This window comes from Lacerta agilis, chromosome 16 (genome assembly GCF_009819535.1).
Source record: "Lacerta agilis isolate rLacAgi1 chromosome 16, rLacAgi1.pri, whole genome shotgun sequence".
In the NCBI taxonomy this organism is placed as follows: Eukaryota; Metazoa; Chordata; class Lepidosauria; order Squamata; family Lacertidae; genus Lacerta; species Lacerta agilis.
The window spans coordinates 36978195-36996651 of NC_046327.1; the positions used below are offsets into that span (position 1 = coordinate 36978195).

Below are 18457 nucleotides of genomic sequence, written 5' to 3' on the forward strand. Positions count from 1 at the left end.
CTAAAGAGAAATTTTGATCCGCTCTCCTCCCGCAGATTCAAGCAGGATGTTCAAATGGGAGGAGGGGAGGTAAAGGGGATTTAAAAGAAGTTCATGAGCCCCACCCTCGAGTCACCACCATTTCCCCTCTTCTAAAAGCAACCAAAGAAGCCGTCACAAAAGGTAAGGTGGGGGCGGATCCCCTCTGCCCCCCCCAATATATCAAACACTGGTTTTCAGATACTGCAAATCTTAAGATACTTAGCCATAGCTGTCAACCCTCCCTGCTGTTTCCCAATGCTATAATAAGGGAATTTCCCGCAAAAAAGGGAAAGGTTGACAGCTACGCTTAGAACACATAATCTAAGACACAGAAAACACAGGTTTTGTTATAGTGGAAGATTTCTACATTCTTTATTGGAATAACTCAGGTCAATATAAACTGTTAACCATCAGGGCTGCGTGACATTGAGGAAAACACAGGAAAACCTCAGAATATGTTAGTCTTGTTAGAATTCACCTTTAAGGAAGCTTCATTTACTATAAACTAAAAATACACAAGAATACATCACAAAGTAAAACAAAGAATAACAAGCCAATAAACCCTTTCCTTAATTTACACAATCATAATAACTTGCATTTTTTCCCTAAATGATCTACAGATATTGAAAGATAATATGTATGATTTGTGGCTGAGTTGGATTTTGAAACCAGGTTTCGCAAGGCCAAGGCCACAGCATTATCTGCTGTGGCACACAGTATTCAAGCTCTGATGTTCCAGAAAATGTAGGTCATGTTTTGTTTGTGTCTTGTATCTTGCTATCTGAATGTGTTCCTTGCACTTGTGTTACCTTAAAATCTTGTTCACTGGTTTTTTCTCTCTTCCAGTGCACCTCAGCGCCGAGTGTGCACTTCCAATTTACTCCATGTATCTGGTGAAAGTTAGGTTAGGCTTATTAAATTTGTATTTATATGTTAATAATTTGCACTTTGTGAAATCAACCCTTGATTATGGATTTGAAAGTGCACGTCACTATAAACTGGTTGATTTTTCAGATGCCACAGGACATTTTCACTGTGACAGAGACTTGAACCTTGGAGGCACCTTCCTCAACAGCCTTCTAACGAAAAGGATACCCTCCCAAATGTTGTTTCATACCCCCAGTCACTGCAGTACAAATGCATACATTGAAAATGTGCAACCAGCCATGAGTTGAGCAGTCTGCATGAATCCAGGACATTTCCTTTTTTTCCAGGCTGCATTGGAGAACTCCAATGGAGGGGGTTGTGGCTGGTGAGGCAGTCATGGACTCTCCCATCCATTTTTTTCATCTGCTTCTATCATTTGTCTCAACTCCCAACCCCCACCCTACCAACCTGCTTGGTGAATAAGTGTGTGAATGGCAGCACCAGATGGAAGAGAGGCAGGAAAAGCCCCATTCCCAGATTTTAAGGGGGGAACTCTGGGTTGCAAACTGACAACTGTGCTGAAACTGACCAGAGGCTTCCAACAGGGTAAACACCATGTGTTTTCCTGTAGAAACTCCATGGTGCACCTGCACCAGCACAACTGGATGCCCTCGTCTGCCCCAGCTGCAACAAAACATGTCTCTCCTGCATTGGTCTCAACAGCCACAGCAGGAGCTGTAACTCTCGCACGAGTTCACTTTGCTCCCCAATGGCACACCACCCTTCCTGAGACAGACAGATGCCATCAAGAAAACCAAGATCAGCTGGCTCTGATTTACGGTATATTATGTTATAGAAAAAACAGGGGGTTTGGCTTTTGCAGCCCAACTCCCCAAGGGACTGAGTCCCCCTAAGCCCATGATCAGTCAGAGATGAATGGATGGAGGCAAGATCCATATAAAGCAAGGCAGATCTTTATTTTTCTGTTGCAGCAAAGTTCCCTCCCCTCCTTGCAAGGAGGTAGGAGAGACCCAGAACAATGGTGCGCAAGCCCCTAAGAAGACTTTTGAAATTGCCCACCCTGTAACCCAACACCACCCCCAAAACACCATACCTACATCACAGAAAGAGGCGGTCTCCAGCAGAAATTTTGAGAGTGTTGCTTCTCTCCTGTCTGCCAGGATACCAGATAATGCCTTAAAAGGTAAAGGTACCCCTGACCATTAGGTCCAGTTGTGGACGACTCTGGGGTTGCGCGCTCATCTCGCTCTATAGGCCAAGGGAACCAGCATTTGTCTGAGGAAAGCTTCTGGGTCATGATGCCTCAAGGTGGCCAGCATGACTAAGCCACTTCTGGCAAACCAGAGCAGCGCACGGAAACGCGCTTTACCTTCCCGCTGGAGTGGTACCTATTTATCTACTTGCACTTGACGTGCTTTCGAACTGCTAGGTTGGCAGGAGCAGGGACCAAGCAATGGGAGCTCACACCGTCGCGGGGATTCGAACCGCCGAGCTTCTGATCGGCAAGCCCTAGGCTCAGTGGTTTAGACCACAGGTAAATACTTTAGTTCCTGAATCTCTTACACATATTGATAGTTTGCTCAGCTTAACAGATACTTGCCAGACTGTTTTTTGCAGGGAGATGTAAGCCCCTACAGTCCGAAAACAATTGGAAAGCTTTCCCCATTTCCTTCCTCCTTGCAGAGAAATAAAGGTAAAGGACCCAACGGTTAAGTCCAGTCGCAGACAACTCTGGGGTTGCGGCACTCATCTCACTTTGCTGGCCGAGGGAGCCGACGACCTTCTGATCAGCAAGCCCTAGGCTCTGTGGTTTAGGCCACAGCACCACCCGCGTCCCTGCAGAAAAATACTTGAGGTCAATTCGGGAGAGTCAAAATAGCTTCAGGATTGCTCTCCTGTACTATTTCAGAGACGTGGTTTATATACTTATGTTTGCCTTGCACATTTATGAACATTGATTCTATATTTTAGACCTTAGAATTCTTATAACAATTGCCATCAATGTGCATGGTACTTTACAATCTAATATTTATTTAGCTGCGATTCCTGCATTGCAGGAGTTGGACTTGATGACACTTTGTGTCCCTTCCAAGTGTGCAGTTCTATGAATCATAGAATTGTAGAGTTGGAAAGAACCATGAAGGTCATCTAGTCCTACCCCCTGCAGTGTAGGAATATTTTGGCCAATGTGGGGCTCAAACCCAAACCCTGAGATTAAGAGTCTCACGCTCTACCAGCTGGGCTATGATTTATATTGCAAGATAAACAGCAAAGCAAGAGGGCGTGAGTGGAGGCAGGGCAAACGTGTTGTTTCAGTTGCACGGGCTTGGGCTTAGGTCTAGTGTACGCTGCTGCTTAGATATTTACTCAGAAGTAAATCCCACTGTGCCCAATGGGACGGGAGGCTTCCTCCTTAGCGATGGGTAACTCCGGACTGCAGCCTCATCCATCCGTCAGGCCATTTGTTTCCAGATGAATTTTGAACCGGCACCATCTAGTGGGGAATCGTTGTAAAACACGCGCCACAGCTGTTTTCAGTTACAGGTAACTCGCATCTTAAAGCCTATACTGTACTTGCACGACCACAGGTTTATGTGGGTGGCGGGAAAATAAATAAGTAATTAAAGGTAGAGTTGGGGGGGGGGGGAACCTGTCCGTGGAAAGAGCTTTTTGAGCTCTCTGCCTTGCTCCCAGAGCCCTCGCGAGTCCTTCCCGGAACCTGGAAGGCTCCAAAAGCTCTTTCCGCGGTGTGTATTTTCCTGCTGTTCACGGAAAAACCTGCCAGGACAAGAGCTCCAGGCCTCCGCTTCCCAGAGCCCAGGAGGCGAGACCTGCCCCAGAAAGGTCGGGATGGCCACACGGGGCGAGGGGCGAGAGGCCGTGTTTCCCCGCGGAGCCCTGTCGGTGCGGCGCTGCGGCGAAGAAGCGCGCCCGCCCGGGGCAGCAGGCGGCGAGGGCAGAGCTGCGCCTGGAAACCTCGGCGGGAAAGAAGTCTCCGCCCACCCAGGCGAGGGAGGGGAAGGCGGCCGGCCGGCCGGCCGAGGGGCGGAGAGCAGGAAGAGCGAACCGGAGCGCGCAGAGGACAAGAGCGAGAGGACGTTTCCTGGCGCGCGCCTCCGGCCCGGCTCCGCTTGGGGGCCGAGGGAGCGCCCTTCCCCGCCAGGGCCTTCGGGAACTGCGCGCCGGCTCGGCTGCCTTTGGTCCGCGCAGAGGCGCCACGCCGCGGCTGCAACGCGCGGCCTGGCCGGGCTCCTCCTCCTCCCGCTCCCGCCAGTAGCAGGTCCGCGGAGGCGAGCGAGTGGGTCGGGGCCAGGGAGGGGGGGGGGCGGCCGCCTGGGCAGGCGGAGGCGGCGGGCAAAGCGGCGGCGAGGGCGGGGCTGCGCCCTCCTTTGCATTGTGCAGGGGGAAACCGGGGAGGCTCCGGAGCGGGGTGAGAGCCCCGGGCGGGGGGGGGGGGCTCTGCAGGGCCGGCGCCATCCTTAGGGCAGCCGGGCACACCTCTCGAGGGGCGCAGTTTTGTGCAGAATGAGCTTCGTTGTATCTTACCAAGTTCTGACAATATTTTACTTTTGTATTTTATATTTTGAAAGATGCTATAATTTGTACAAGACATCTGTTGTTGTTTTTTTGACAAATCGAAGTGAGCAACAAAAAAAAATTGGGTGCAAGTAGTTCGCCTTGCCTAGGGTGCAAAATAGCTTGGCACCAGCTGGGCTGAACTTTGCAGACTCTGGTTGCTACTGCATAGGCCCCAGCGCTCTGGAAGTCGGGCGCCCTGGCACTGTAATACCAGAGGGACTTTCCTACCATGGTTCAGGGACTGGGCTGGGCAGGGTGTGTCTTTCTTCCTCTCACCCTTCCTTCCACTCCACCACCTTCACTGACTGGAGAACCCATTTTTGGAGATACCTTAAGAAATGTTGCTCCCCTGATCTCTTACTGTTGCTCAAACCGGCTGGGGCTTTTGGGAGTCCCAGCAGTATCACAGGTTCCTCCACAATTCATGGCATTAATGAATTGTGGGTTTCCCATTGGGGCATCTGGTCAGTCAAGGTGAGAACAGGATACTGGGTTGGAAAGGCCATTGATATGATCCGCAGAGCTCTTCTTCCGTTCTGATTCATGTTTGTTGATTCTGAGTGTGCATACTTCCTCTAGAGTAGAAAAGATAGCTGGAGGAGGAGAGTGGCTGCCAATATATATATATATATATATATATATATATATATGCAAATACAGGTGAAACTCGAAAAATTAGAATATCGTGGGAAAGTCCATTTATGTAAGCAATTGTTTTCATTAGCTACTGGAGTTCAATATAGGAGATAGACTCATGACATGCAAAGCGAGACATGCCAAGCCTTTATTTGTTATAATTGTGATGATTATGGCGTGCAGCTGATGAAAACCCCAAAGTTGAGATTGTTAATTTGGGGTTCTCATCATCTGTACGCCATAATCATCACAATTATAACAAATAAAGGCTTAACATATCTCGCTTTGCATGTCATTATCTCATATATTAGTTTCACCTTTTAAGTTGAATTACTGAAAGAAATTAACCTTTCTGCAATATTCTAATTTTTCGAGTTTCACCTGTATATGTGTGCACATATATGTGCATATATGCACATGCTCCCTCCCTTGCCTTCCAGAGCCATATTCTCTCTCAGTTAACCTGGCAGGGGCTCCCCTACTTACACAGAGAGAAAGACACATCACCCGCCCCCACACACGAAGATGTATCATCAGGATGGGGAGGGAGGGCAGGTTTAACACCCCCCCAAATCCCACGCACACTGCTATTAGCTTTTCTTAACTCATTTTTATTGGAGGGGAAGTGAAGGCTTAAGACTCTCCCACCCCAGCAATCCTGAGAAACATCACCCACGAATCCCGCCTCTGCGAACTGTGGGTGAGGTTTCCCCTGCTCTTCTGACGTTTGAGGAGGAGGAGGAGGATGTGTGTGGCCTTGGCAGATGTGCCATGGGCCAGATCCAGCCTGTAGCCTAGTGGTTCTTCCACACTGGCCTATACAGATACTTTCACAATTTCCTGCTGGGAACTCCTCTGATTTGCTTGCCGTGGGAGGAATATCTTCCAGTTCTTCCCTCCTCCTTCCATGTGCTGTTCTGGGGTTTCTCCAACACCCAGCCACTCCCACCCACACCGTTGATTCAGCGGAAGGAGGCCAGAGCTGCTTTCCTTCTCTTAGTGTGTGCATATAAAGTGCGGCATAAAAGGAGTAGCGGGGCATTACATTTTCTGGTTGCCGTTTCCATTTAATTCTGTCCTCCTTGCGCTACAACTTGCTATGAGCATGGGTGCTAGTATTAGGTGCTGTCCTGCTCCTCTGGACAGGAGTTATACATAGTGCCTCCCAGCTGTTCTATATAATGTTTTGCTTTTAGACAGAGATGGACTTCCCTCCGTATCTGTCCTTAATTCAGTGCAGCATGAGCATGCAGCTCTCTCTAGACAGCCATGGCCTTAGGGAGTGGGGCAGGTGGTAGCAGCTGACTGTCAGTCAAAGGAATGGGACCAAAAGAGCAGCATCCTACTGGGAGCAAGGGGCTTTGCCTAGGACGTTTCCTAAGGCGGCTTTGTGTTCTTTTTGCTTCTGCAGACTCTTTGGAACAAACCAACATTCATGGATTCTGCTGGGTTGCCAGAGGCCGGTCAGGTATCTGCTGATGCCAGGACACACTTCAAAGTCTGCAGGTTCATCATGGAGGCAGGTGAGAGGGGTGCTGGGCTCTGCATTTTGGTGCAGCCAGCTGAAAAATGCTTGGGCGGTAGTGCCCCAATCCCTGTGAGAAAGGAGGGTTAGGTTGGAAGGGGAAAGGTGATTTGAGGAGACGCAGGACCCATCTTTGTGGCTTGGAGGGTAGAGGGTCCTGCCTGGTTGGGTTGGAGCCCAGAGCTGCGAAATGGAGGAGTTGGTGGGCGTCACTGTAAGGCAGTGAGAAACAGGAAAACAAATCAAGCAGTATGCTCTTTTAAAATGAATGCTGTTTTCAGTTAACTAATAAATGGTTAAGCTCAATGACATTTTGTTTTTTTTAAAATAAATTGCATAGTGACAGTACTTTGGCACTCACAGGAATACTGAAAGGTGGTAGAGGGAAGCTTGGGGTAAAAATATGGTCTGAATAATTTTTCTTATATCTCCAAAAGGAAAAGGCTGGTTGCTTCATTTTAGAACAGAAGCTAAAACTTCAAGGAACAAGCGAGAAATATTGTTTAGGAGGAAACCTGCCCTGATTGATGGAAGGGGGAGCCCATAGGAATCTTGAGGGTGGAAGTGACATTTAGGTGCCTACAGGCAGAAAATCTGAAAGCCCCTTCCTCCCAGTGGTTAACATGGGGTGTAATCCACTGAAAAAAAATCTGAGTCTGCATCACTGAAAGGAATTGGATCTGCGCATGGTTTTGCGCAGCTCCCATTCATTTTAGAGAGGTTTGTGCAGGAGAGCTTCCCAGTGGATTTCCCCTCACCACAACCTTGTTAGTTTGCCCTCTCCCTCTTCTGCACCCTGCTTTGTGGCCAAGCCACCTGTGAGTCAAGGGGCCCTGCACTTTCCTTCCCCCCCTCTGCCCCCGGTCCTCGCCTTGCTGATTATGTTTTCCATTGACAGGCGTGAAGCTGGGCTTGCGCTCTGTCCCCATTGCCACAGCATGCGCCATTTACCACCGGTTCTTTATGGAGGTGCCTCTGGAACCTTATGATCCCTACTTGGTAGCTATGGCTGCCCTTTACCTGGCGGGGAAGGTAGAAGAGCAGCACCTGCGGACAAGGGACATCATCAATGTCAGCCACAGGTAATGGGGACCGAGTGTGAGTGCTGGACTTAGCTGTATTAAGGAGTATATATCTACATGGATGCAGAATAAGGCATGCAGTTCAAATTTTTCTATTCCCTCCTCCACTCACCCCCAGCAGTCATTCCTTAGCCACTGAGTACACTTTGTTCTCATTGGGGTTTTTTTTTGGGGGGGGGGGGAGTCCCTTTCTAATTTACTTTTTTGTACTTTTGCTGATTCCTTCTTGTGCGTGAATACTGGTGTACCTACATAAGGAGGCATACTTGGAGAACTGAGTTTGCTCTTAGGATGTACGGTATCAGGGATTATACAGTCGTGCTCCTCCTCACTCATCTTGCCATTGTATCCTCCACTTTCCACAGTGGGTGGGCGTGCTTGCAAGGGCAAGGAATAACAAAACCATCCCTCTTTTAATTTGGTTAAAGACATACACATCCCCACTTGCTTTTCTGAACCACTTAAATCCAGTTATCCTCTTGACTGGCTTATGTCAAAGTTTATTCACAAGTGGCAGTGCAGACGTTTGCCCCCGTATAGTAAAATTTGTAGGTCAACCCTAATGTGAACAGCTCACGTGGCATAAACAGAAAAGGACCCCTTGCTGCAACCATCAGCCAGACTAAAGACAAAACTGACTTAAAAAGTGAAATAAATGCTTTATCAATTAGGCTTTCTCCTTGTTGATTAAAAGTGCCCCCCACCATTTAATCAACTAACAGCTGTAGTTGATAAATCTACTAGTTATGGGGATCAAAGGCTGCAGCCCCATTCAGAATTCTAGACAAGATTTCCATAGAAGATTGTGAGGTCACGGTTCCCTCTGCAAGTCGTTTGCACGCAGCTCTTTTTGGGCGTTCAGAGAAAGAGAAAAATCAGTTTAATTTGTCACCTGCAAGAAGGAACCCCATAACCCCCCAGAATTTTTCCCCTTCTCCCCCACAGGTACTTGCACCCGCGAAGTGACCCCCTGGAACTGGACATGCATTTCTGGGAGCTGAGAGACAGCATTGTCCAGTGTGAGCTGCTCATGCTGCGGGTGCTTTGTTTCCGTGTCTCCTTCCAGCACCCCCATAAGGTCCGGGCTGCTCTGCGTGGGGGCTAAGGGTGCAAACGGGGTGCGTGACTTGCTTGGGAGGCAAAGGGTTACACCTTCACAACTCTCCTCCCATCCTGGAGGAACTGTTCCTTGCATCCCAAGCCTCTGGGTTTTGCTTCCACCTTCCAGATGGGAAGAGACTGCAGAGGGTTAGACTAGGAGGAACAGAATAGAAGTCACAGTTCTGGCCCAGAGAAGGGAAGGCAGACATAGTAGCAGGGAGGAAAGACAGTACCCAGCAACACTCGTCCCCCAAGTGGTGGTGGAATGAACCCAGGCAGGCTGGAAGCCAGCACTCCTGACTTTGGAGCCCTTCTCTGTGGTTGAGAGCAGGATTGGACCCTGGGGCAGCAGGATGTAGGAATGCAAAAGCCAGTGTGGTGGCATTAATAAAGTACTGGGCTTGCGGGAGAGACCTGACTTCAAATCCCTCACAAGCCATGGAGCTCACTGGGCAAATAGCTTGCCAGCTTCATCTGTTTTCCAGGGTTATTGTGAGAATAAAAAACAACACCTGTTTTGCTTTGAAGAGTTGTGTAGAGATTTTTCCACTACCAAGTGGCCAGGTGGTCTTCAGCAGGGCTGGGGAAGCTGTGGCTTCCACCGTCCTCGATCATTAGTTGGGCTCAGGTTGTGCCTGATGGGAGTCCAGCAACATGGAGGGCCACACTGCTTCCCTGTCCCTGGTGTTCAGGAGTCATCCAGTTTTTCCCCCCCTAAACCAAGGTGACCTCCACGCTGGAGAGCCACACACAAGTGAGGACAAAGTGAGGGAAAGTTGTGAGATTGTGTTGCTAGCTCCGAGGGGCTGAAGCAATATGCCCTTCGGAGACTTGCCACAAGCTCTAATCCCTTTTTGAAAGGAAGAGCTTTTGTGAGAGATGCTGCTCACAAGCGGAGCCCCTGGGTTTCCAGCCATCGCTGTTCTCTTTCCTGCAGTACCTTCTCCACTACTTGTTGTCCCTGAAGCACTGGATGAACCGGCACAGCTGGGATCGGACCCCAGTGGCCGTGGCAGCCTGGGCCTTGCTGCGGGACAGCTACCACGGGCCACTGTGCCTGCAACACCCCCCTCAGCATATCGCTGCATCCGTCCTTTACCTGGCCCTGCAGTGTTACGGGGTGGAGGTGCCTGCTGATGCTGAAGCAGAGAGGCCTTGGTGGCAGGTAAGGGCGCAGGAGTGAGAGGTGGGCAGGCCGCTGGCTGGGGGCAAGCAGTCGGGTATCCCCTCTCAGCCCGACCTGCACCTGGACTCTTGTCTTGGAGCTGGCCCATATGGCATCCTCCTTCCTTCTTAATGGTCCATTTTTATGCTGAATCAGGAGTACAGGAAATGCCACCCGTCGGCTACTGCGCTTCTGCAGTCACATGGACTCCATGCTCCACACCAGCCACTTCCCTGCCTGTTATACAGGGATGTGCCAGGCCTGGGAACCAGCACAGAGGGAGGTCGCAGGCCTACCCCTGCTGCTCATCAGATCCCCCTTCAATCCTCGGAATGCCCTTAAGGGACAACTCAGGATTCAGGGGCCAAATGATACAGGATGCAGGTGATCTGCAGTCCTCCCAGTTTTTTATGTGAAAAAGAAAAAAAGGCAGATGCAGCCACAGGGACATTGCAGTGGATCAGGACTGGGGCACTAGGGAGCTGCTGCTTTGTTTTAAAACCCCTTTGCCATACCTTGTGTGCTTGGTTCAAGTGCGCCCCCCCAAAAAAAAACCAGCTGCCCTTTAAATTGTAAGCCTGAGGGCAGGGACAATCCCTTGTTTGTTTTAAATAAATTGACCATATATAAAAGAATAAATTGTAGACCCATGGAGTAAAACATTCAAGTACCATGTAGGGCAAACAGTAGCTGTGTATCAGTTTCACCCGGGGAAATGGTGTGTGTGTGTGTGTGGGGGAGTTAATTCTGCCTCCCATTCCGCTGGGTGCAGCCTATGCATGTGTCATTTTAAAAACCCATGGGAGGTCCAAGCACAGATCTCTGCAATTTCATCTAGTTGCATCCAGAAACTGGAGCACATCCTTGCTTCTCTTTGGTGAGAGGAATGGTCACCAGTGCTCCCCCCCCCCTAGAAATAAAGGTTCCAGTACTCACTATGAAGTTACAACACAGAAAGAGAAATGGGAGGGAATGGATTTGAGTTACAAGAAAGGAGATTCCGACTAAGCATCAGGAAGACCTGACAGCAAATTCATTGCAGGTTTTCAAGCAGAGTTTAGATGGCCATCTGTCATGGATGCTTTAGCTGAGATTCCTGCATTGCAGGGGGTTGGACTAAATGATCCTTGGGGTCCCTACCCTTCTACAATTCTATTCTGGTTTTCTCTCCTTCCAGGTGTTCAGCGAAGATCTCTCCAAAAATATCATTGACCAGATTGTCTTGGGCTTGATCCAGATCTATACTCTGGATACAGAAATTTCTTAAGTACATTGGGCCGTAAGGAGAAAACTTCAGTGTCCCAAGTTGGCTGGTCACTTTAAGTGGGGTTGAGGTGATCGTGTTGCCCACACCAAATTTGTATCCTGTTTGTTTTGAGCAACCCAATAGAACAGAATGGGCCGTATTGGTGTTTGTGCCTGGATAGATTGCGTTCTGTGGTGTCCCTGAATCATTTTCCAGCCTGGAATTAGTCTGAAGCCTTACATCCTCTACTCCCACCTTGGTGCCAGCTCAGAGTCCATGGGGAAAGAAGAACATGGGGAAGGAACCTGTTGTCTCCCTACTACAGGTGAAACATGTTGCCAGGATATTTCCCCCACCTGTTTCTGGAATGGTTCCCCAAAGCTTCAACGTACCAGTCATAGATCTTGCATGAAGTACTGTGACTCCATGACATCTGACAAAGACTACACTGCTGTGAATGCCTTAGTTCCAGAGGAAAAAAATTCACTGATGAACTATTACAGCCAATGAATAGAGAAAAATGGCACCACTCATTTCAAGCCTCATCACACCCCTTGCAGTTCTTTCCTCCCAGTGTTGGAAACTCAAGACATAAAAACTAGGAGCCAATTGGCACCTTGAATTCTTGTTGCGGTTGCCCCAACAGAATGCCTCTTCACCAGGGGGTTGGACTAGATGACCCGAGTTCCATCTGACAAGTTGAAATGTTGGCACTGATTGAACAATCAGAAGTTCAATCCTTGAACCCTTTGCTCTTTCAAAACTCTAGAACTCGAGTTTCGTCCAGTTACACGACAGTATCTTCAGGACATGCCAAAGTCTGTATGCCGATAGCACAAAATAATTAACATGAGGTTTATTGCCATGGAACGTGATGCTCTTAAAAAGGATTAGGCAAATTCATAAAGCCTTGGTCTGTCACTGCTATTAGCCTTGGTAGCTACAGGGAGTAATTCATAAATAAAATTAATAATAATGAATAATGTGTCCACAGACAGTATACCTTTTGAGTGCTGTTTCATTCTTATACCTCTGCCTGTCTCACTTGGGGTGGGGGTGGGGGGTCAGTTCTCCATGCTTCATAATGGCCAGATAACAATTGTTAGCTGGTCCTGGTGCGGCAAAGGAAGTTCAGGGAGGCTGCCAGTGTGGGCCAGCTTTCAAGGACATGCTGCAAGTCAGGTCGAAATGATGAGCCACTGCTGCTTCCATGTGCAGTACAGTTATCCCCCCCCTCCCATTTGTGGTTTGGGGTGGTTTTGCCCCCATCCCGCTATGAATGAGCAGGCAACAGCAGAGGCAGGTGCCAGTATAGCCCTTTCTAGGGCATAGCTCTTGTGCCACAGCCCCCTGCGCCACTGATGGCTGCCAGCTCACCACTTGCTAACTAGATCTATTCCAGATTGACCTCTCATTGCAGTACATTTGCAGCTCAGCTCCTGCATGTCTGCCACATGTAGAAAGTAGTGACACACAGCCTGAACCTGTAGGAATGACTCTTCAGTGGCCCATGGAAGCAAAAATGGGATTTCTTCATGTCTAGGGTGAATACCCTTTATACTTTGTATTAGAATGGAAAACCAGTTCAGTTTTCAAACAGAAGTGAACGTAAGGACTGAGCATGTGTGTGCTTCTTCTAGTCCCCCCACCCGTGGTGTGTCTTCCAAACCTGGCAATACCCTTAGCCAGCGTACTCTTAAGAGACCATCTACAGAGAGTATTGGCAGGCATCAAGTGGAGAGGATGCTGGAAGTGGAGTTGTAACAAAGGAAGCATCTGCTACTGGTTAGAACAAGTTGGACTAGCCACACAGTGTTGCAGAGCGTCGTGCTCCAGCTCTTGGTTCTAGCAAGCCAGCCATCCCCTCTCCCCACCACTGTCAGACAGCATATTGTGTCCCACTGCATGCTTAGTTGTCATTGTTTTGGGACCCCCTCCCGCTTTTAGGGTTTTCTTCTACAGTTTTTGGGGGGCAGTGGATGGAGCTTACTATTAGTTATACTCCTTAGGTTGGAGGAGAGTGGGGGAAACGGTTTACAAAACTTATGCAAACTGTAGGTCCCTTATGGATGGTCCCCAGTGTGGTCCACTTAACACTGATGATGGTAGCAGCCCCCCCCCAAAGGAAATAAACTCTACATACTATTTATTACAGCCCAGTGCATTTTGAGAAAAAGTCCTTTATCAAAGGCACTGTAAATGTACAAATAACAAGAAGGATAATTGGTACAAAATGCAGTAGATTATCATAAATGCATGTTAAAATTTATCCAATATCCAAGTTCGGTGGTTTATATATTACTTGTACATTTACAATGCTCTTGATAAAATAATTTTTCCCCAAAACACATTGGGCTTACAAACAATATTTTGTAGCACTTGTAGTTTATTTCTCCCCCATTTTTGCTTGAAAGTGTTGCTGTCCTGGGACTATGGCTGCTTTTCTGCTTTCGCTTTGGGTAGCAGCCTGGCCTTGTTTTAATGATCAAGTCATTAAAGCAATTTAGCAACCCTGGGGGCTTTTAGCCTGATGGCTTTGTGATTTTTGGATGGCCCTTTCCATTTGGACAAATGTACAAGCATGTGTTTTTTTTTTACTTATTTATTATTATTTATTATTATTTTTAAAAAACCTTTCACCCTCTCCCCCTTTTTACTATGATTTAGGAAAAAAATACCTCCAATGAAACGGAATCCCCCCCTCCCTTAGAAGGAATGCCCTTACCCTCCCACACTTGTGAAATAGCAGAACTCACTGATAAACACCTGGCAAATTTGTACAGCAGCAAAGTGATCTCTTTTTTGTTCGAATGGGGTGTGTTTGTGTGTGCATATATACCGTAAGCCCAGACTGGGACTAAAGCTTTTCCTTTGGTGGCCCATTCCGTTTACTTGAAAATTAAACACTTAAGATTTCCATTTTTATTTTTTTTCCCCTTTAAACACTCAGATGAGGAAAAAGAAACTTTTTTTTTGTTTTCGTTGTTTTTCTTGGAAATAAAAGATGACGACAAAAAGATTTACAGATGGGTTTGGCATTTGCCCTTCCGAGGAAGGGATGGCTTTTCTGACAGTGCTGCAGCTGGTATTTTCAAGCAGGTTTGCCCTGGGAAAATGCAGAGTATGTTCCACAGTTTCTAAATATCACAGACTTTTAGTTACGTGTTTTTTATATGCGGAGAAAGCTGGGGCTGCAAGGGGTTGAGGGCGACTCATCTTTGCAGCAAACCCATGAATCCTGACTTCTTCCCCCCCCCCCTAGCTGCTATAGGTACAGCTCCTTTGTCACCATGTGTGACAGAACTATCAATGGTTCTTTGGTGGCCTCTGTATAGCCCCATATTGCGGAACTGTATCAGCGCAGATACTTGTAAGGAACCCTCGGCGTCAGCAAAAGGGTGCTGGCCCCTCATTCAAGTTCAGTGGTTGCACTGCCCAGATCCGTGCTTGCTGCCATGGAGAGCCAGTGGCAGTTTGGAGCTTTTTGCAGGTTCTTTCTGGCAGGAATGTTGTATAACTGAGGTTAAGATAAGCTCGGTTTGGTTTGGAAGAAGTTGAACGCAAGCTTAACCTGGTGGAAGCCAGTATTCTCTCTGGGCGATAAAGGCGTTTTTCTAACCTTACGACAACCACGTGCTGCTGTGCCGTGAACCTCAGCTTTTCTTTCTCTGCTCTCGCCTGCTAGACCAAAGGTTCTCTAAACGAGAGAGCCGTGAGCAAGAGCCAATGCAGTGCATCCATACAATAGTGCATCAAGGGAAATCATACCCAGCCATGGAAGCTATTTGGTGGCCTCTGATACGGCATGAGATTCTTGATCTCAGGGTCGTGGGTTTGAGCCCCACGTTGGGCAAAAGATTCCCGCAATGCTGCAGTGTTGGACTAGATGGTCCCTTCCAACCCTAGGATTCTATGAACTCATTCTCTAACTCTCTCTGTCCTGACAGGATTGTTGCAGGATTAGCAGCAGGAATCTCTGCCACCTTCCAACGGTTGCCTTGTGATTTTGGCGTACGAGGCAGAAATGTCTACAAATGGTACGCATTCTCTACTGCTAACTAATATGAGGCACAGCCCACCAGGCCATTCATCTAAACGGGCTGAACAGTAATGCATGGGAGCTGCACGAAAAGGCAGCAGTGCTCTCTTTTCTCTGTGCGGCAGACCAGCTTCCCAGTGGGTTGGGCCTCATGGACCTGTCTCCCACCTTGTCACTCCTAAGGGCATCCCAGTCCTCGCTGCCATGGTACCTTTGGGATCTCCTTTGATTGTGAATTTGCAGATGCTGAATTTTGTGGCTTCGTGGCTCCCATGGTACACAACTGTGTGAAGGAAAAAATAAGCGGAATCCTCTTAATAACCTTGTTTCTCCCAGCCCAGCATTTGCAGGTACTGTCATCGGGTCTGGAGATATGCAGTTCTTGAAACCAGTGTAAAAGGAACTGCCTGAAAGCATTATAACATGACTAAACTCTGGAATAAAACTGAATATAAATCAACATTATTAAGTAAAAATGAGTGGAAGCCAGAACTACTTGATGATGAGTAGTCCTTAACTGCTGGCCACTAAGCCTGCATGCTTTCAAATGTCTTTCCACAACCATGAGGGCTAGAAACCTAGTCCTTCATTTTGGGCACAAAATGTAAGATTATCAGAAATACAACTTCTTTGCCAGTCTGATCAATGCTTTGAATATCAAGAAAGTTGTTGCTTTCTAGATTAAAAAAGTAGTTCAATCTTTATCTCTCCCCCCCCCCCAAACAGTCTCTTTTGCTCAGATATTTATTGGAAGCTGATCAAAATTACCAGCTTTAGGAAGCATTTGGATTGCGAGTACTTCCAGGGAGAGGGCTTGGTGGGCAGTACACCATTTCAGGGAGGCCTGCTTTGGGTCAGTTTCTGGATAACTGCCTGAAAAGGCCCAAATTTGTGCCAGTGCAACTAGACCCTTAATTTCCACCACTCTGCATCTGTGCAAGACCCATCCCATCAGGGCTTCAGTTACTGGACTCAGCAACTGCCCCACAGTCAATTCCCACTCCCAGGAGGAAATAATCAATGTTCTTTTCCCGGCAAACCCTGATATAAAATACAAGCTACAGCAAGCAATGATCTTTTTTTTAAAAAAAAACAAAAGAAACAAAAACAAATTTGCCCCAGGCTGAAATTCCATTGGGGGAGAGGGGAAAGGAGAAAAGAGGGTTTGATAACAGGCATGCGTTATGGTCAGAAGGTCCGTTAATACATCTGTTGGTTGGTATCATATATATATATTTAGGATAATAGATGTCTAGATTATTCCTCTTTTTTCCTTTTTCCTTTTTTTTGTTCTTTTTCCGGTGCAAATATAGTTCCTTTTTTAAACTTGTTTTTTTTTGGGGGGGGGGAGGGGAAACCTGAAAAGAGGTCCCAGAAATAAATCAAAGCAACCCCCAAACGGGGGATTATCGTGGGTTCGGTGAGTGTGTTTTGTGTCCAAAGAGAAACGAAGAACAGACTAGAGAAATGGGTGGTTGTTTTTTTTTCCTGTACACCCTCCGGGACTCAGCCCCAAACCCCTCATGGGTGACTCTGAAGAAAACTTTTCTCCCCTTCCACAGTTTGTCTATCGCTTTTCATTGCATCAATTCAGTTTCTCGTCTTCATTTGCCTGAGCCAACCAGTGGCAGAAACCTTGTCCGTTTCCACCCCGTTAAGAGAAAAAACCTCCAGTGTCAAGAGGAGAAACGCCATCTCCTGCCCGCTTTCTTTACTGACTCACTCAGCTAGTCCTTGTCTCCCAGGAGGAACTGAACACCCCTGCTGTGCACAAAGTCATTTTGACCGGTTGCATGGTGGGGTTGTGTTAGAGGGACGTTTCCATGCTGTGGAGCGGGCTAACAGGGCTGGACGAGGAGGTAGGTGTCTTGCTGCTGGCATCCGTGCTTAGGTAGATGCCGCTGTCAATGGCGTTGTTGTTCTTGTTGGGGGATGGTGGGGGACTGGCCCGGAAGCGCCGTCTCGGGGGACCCTCGCTCTCCTCCACGTCTGTATCATCAATGAGGGGGATGTTGTGGATGTAGTCGTTGATCAAGAACTCGGGCGTTGTCATGAAGTTATGGATGGAGGGCTTCGTATCTGGCTTCTCCAGCCCTTCGTAGAGGGAACTACGGAACGCTTTCACTACGCGGATCTGCAGGGAAGGCCAAAAGGAAAGAGAAGAGAGAGAATGAGAGCTTGACTCTTGACACCTGGAACTGACGCCAGGCCACATTTGTGGGACTTGCTAACTTTGTCCTTTGCCAAGCTGGCTTGGTCAAGGAGAAGGCTGAGGAGAAGAGATAGGACCTTGCAGTCCTAACACTTAACTTTCCTCCTCATTCCAGCCCATGTCAGTGCAGGCCAAGCATTGCCAGCCGTTCTCCAGGGTTTCATAAATATCTTGGGTGAATTTGTTTCCAGCCCTGCTAGCTAATTGAGGGCACGTCTATGCTGCAAAACAGCATATATACCATGTATAAAACAGCTTTATACCAGTTTAACTGTCATGGCTCCCCTCAGCAAATTGTAGCACAGTGAGGGGGCTAAGAATTCTGTATGTCCCTAATTCCAATTAACGAGTTACGATTTCATGGGGATGACTGTTAAGCCAGGATAAGTCTGTGATGGCACATATTTTAAGGTGATGGTAACTTGGGACGTCAGCCATACAAATTTTGTGTGCTGCATAAGCTCTGCTCTGACCCACCTTTCACAGGTTATAAGCAGAAACAAAGAAGCCAAAGACAGGCTTGTGCAGCTTTATTTATACTGCAATGTCAGGTTCTTGATATCACCTCCCGCCACCCTACTTCATTTTCTTTGGCTTCTAAGTCCCAAGGCCCTACTCAAAGCTGGTGTAAAGAGTGGCCGCTCATGCAGACAACCAACCCTCTGCCTTCTTAACTACAGTCCACTTTCCATGTGTTTTGTTGTTCTTCATTTTCCATTTCCTCGCCATACCTGGGATATAATTTATGATTCCTGGTGGACATTGATGGAACGGGTGATTGGGGAGAAAGGTGAGGGGGACTAAAGGAACCCTCATCAGCAGTGAAGAACTAAACAAAACTAAAAGGGATGAGAAGAACAATCAATAGAAAAAAATGGCAAGTGCGGATGGTTAGAACAGGTATGGGGGAGGGTGTCATGTGGCCAACATTTTTCCATTGGGTGAAACAATCTAGTGGCTTTG

General features: G+C 47.8%; 2 protein-coding genes across 6 annotated transcripts in view; one reads left to right on the top strand and one right to left on the bottom strand.

Annotated features, from left to right (window-relative positions):
* The first annotated feature begins 4118 nt into the window (after positions 1-4118).
* CCNQ (cyclin Q) lies at positions 4119-12198 on the top strand. Its single transcript, XM_033173486.1, has 6 exons — positions 4119-4189; positions 6536-6647; positions 7548-7731; positions 8677-8809; positions 9770-9997; positions 11175-12198. The coding sequence occupies exons 2-6, from the start codon at positions 6560-6562 to the stop codon at positions 11262-11264; spliced, it is 723 nt and encodes a 240-aa protein (XP_033029377.1). The 5' UTR covers positions 4119-4189; positions 6536-6559; the 3' UTR covers positions 11265-12198.
* A 4175-nt stretch (positions 12199-16373) lies between these two features.
* ATP2B3 (ATPase plasma membrane Ca2+ transporting 3) overlaps positions 16374-18457 on the bottom strand; it is a 74321-nt gene continuing 72237 nt past the window's right edge. For 3 of the 5 annotated variants that reach the window (XM_033174099.1, XM_033174098.1, XM_033174102.1), the window contains one exon: positions 16374-17416. In XM_033174099.1, coding sequence (XP_033029990.1) covers positions 17090-17416 — 327 coding nt within the window. In that variant the 3' untranslated portion in view covers positions 16374-17089. The remainder of the gene's footprint in view (positions 17417-18457) is intronic. The other 2 variants (XM_033174101.1, XM_033174100.1) reach the window with 1 other exon arrangement.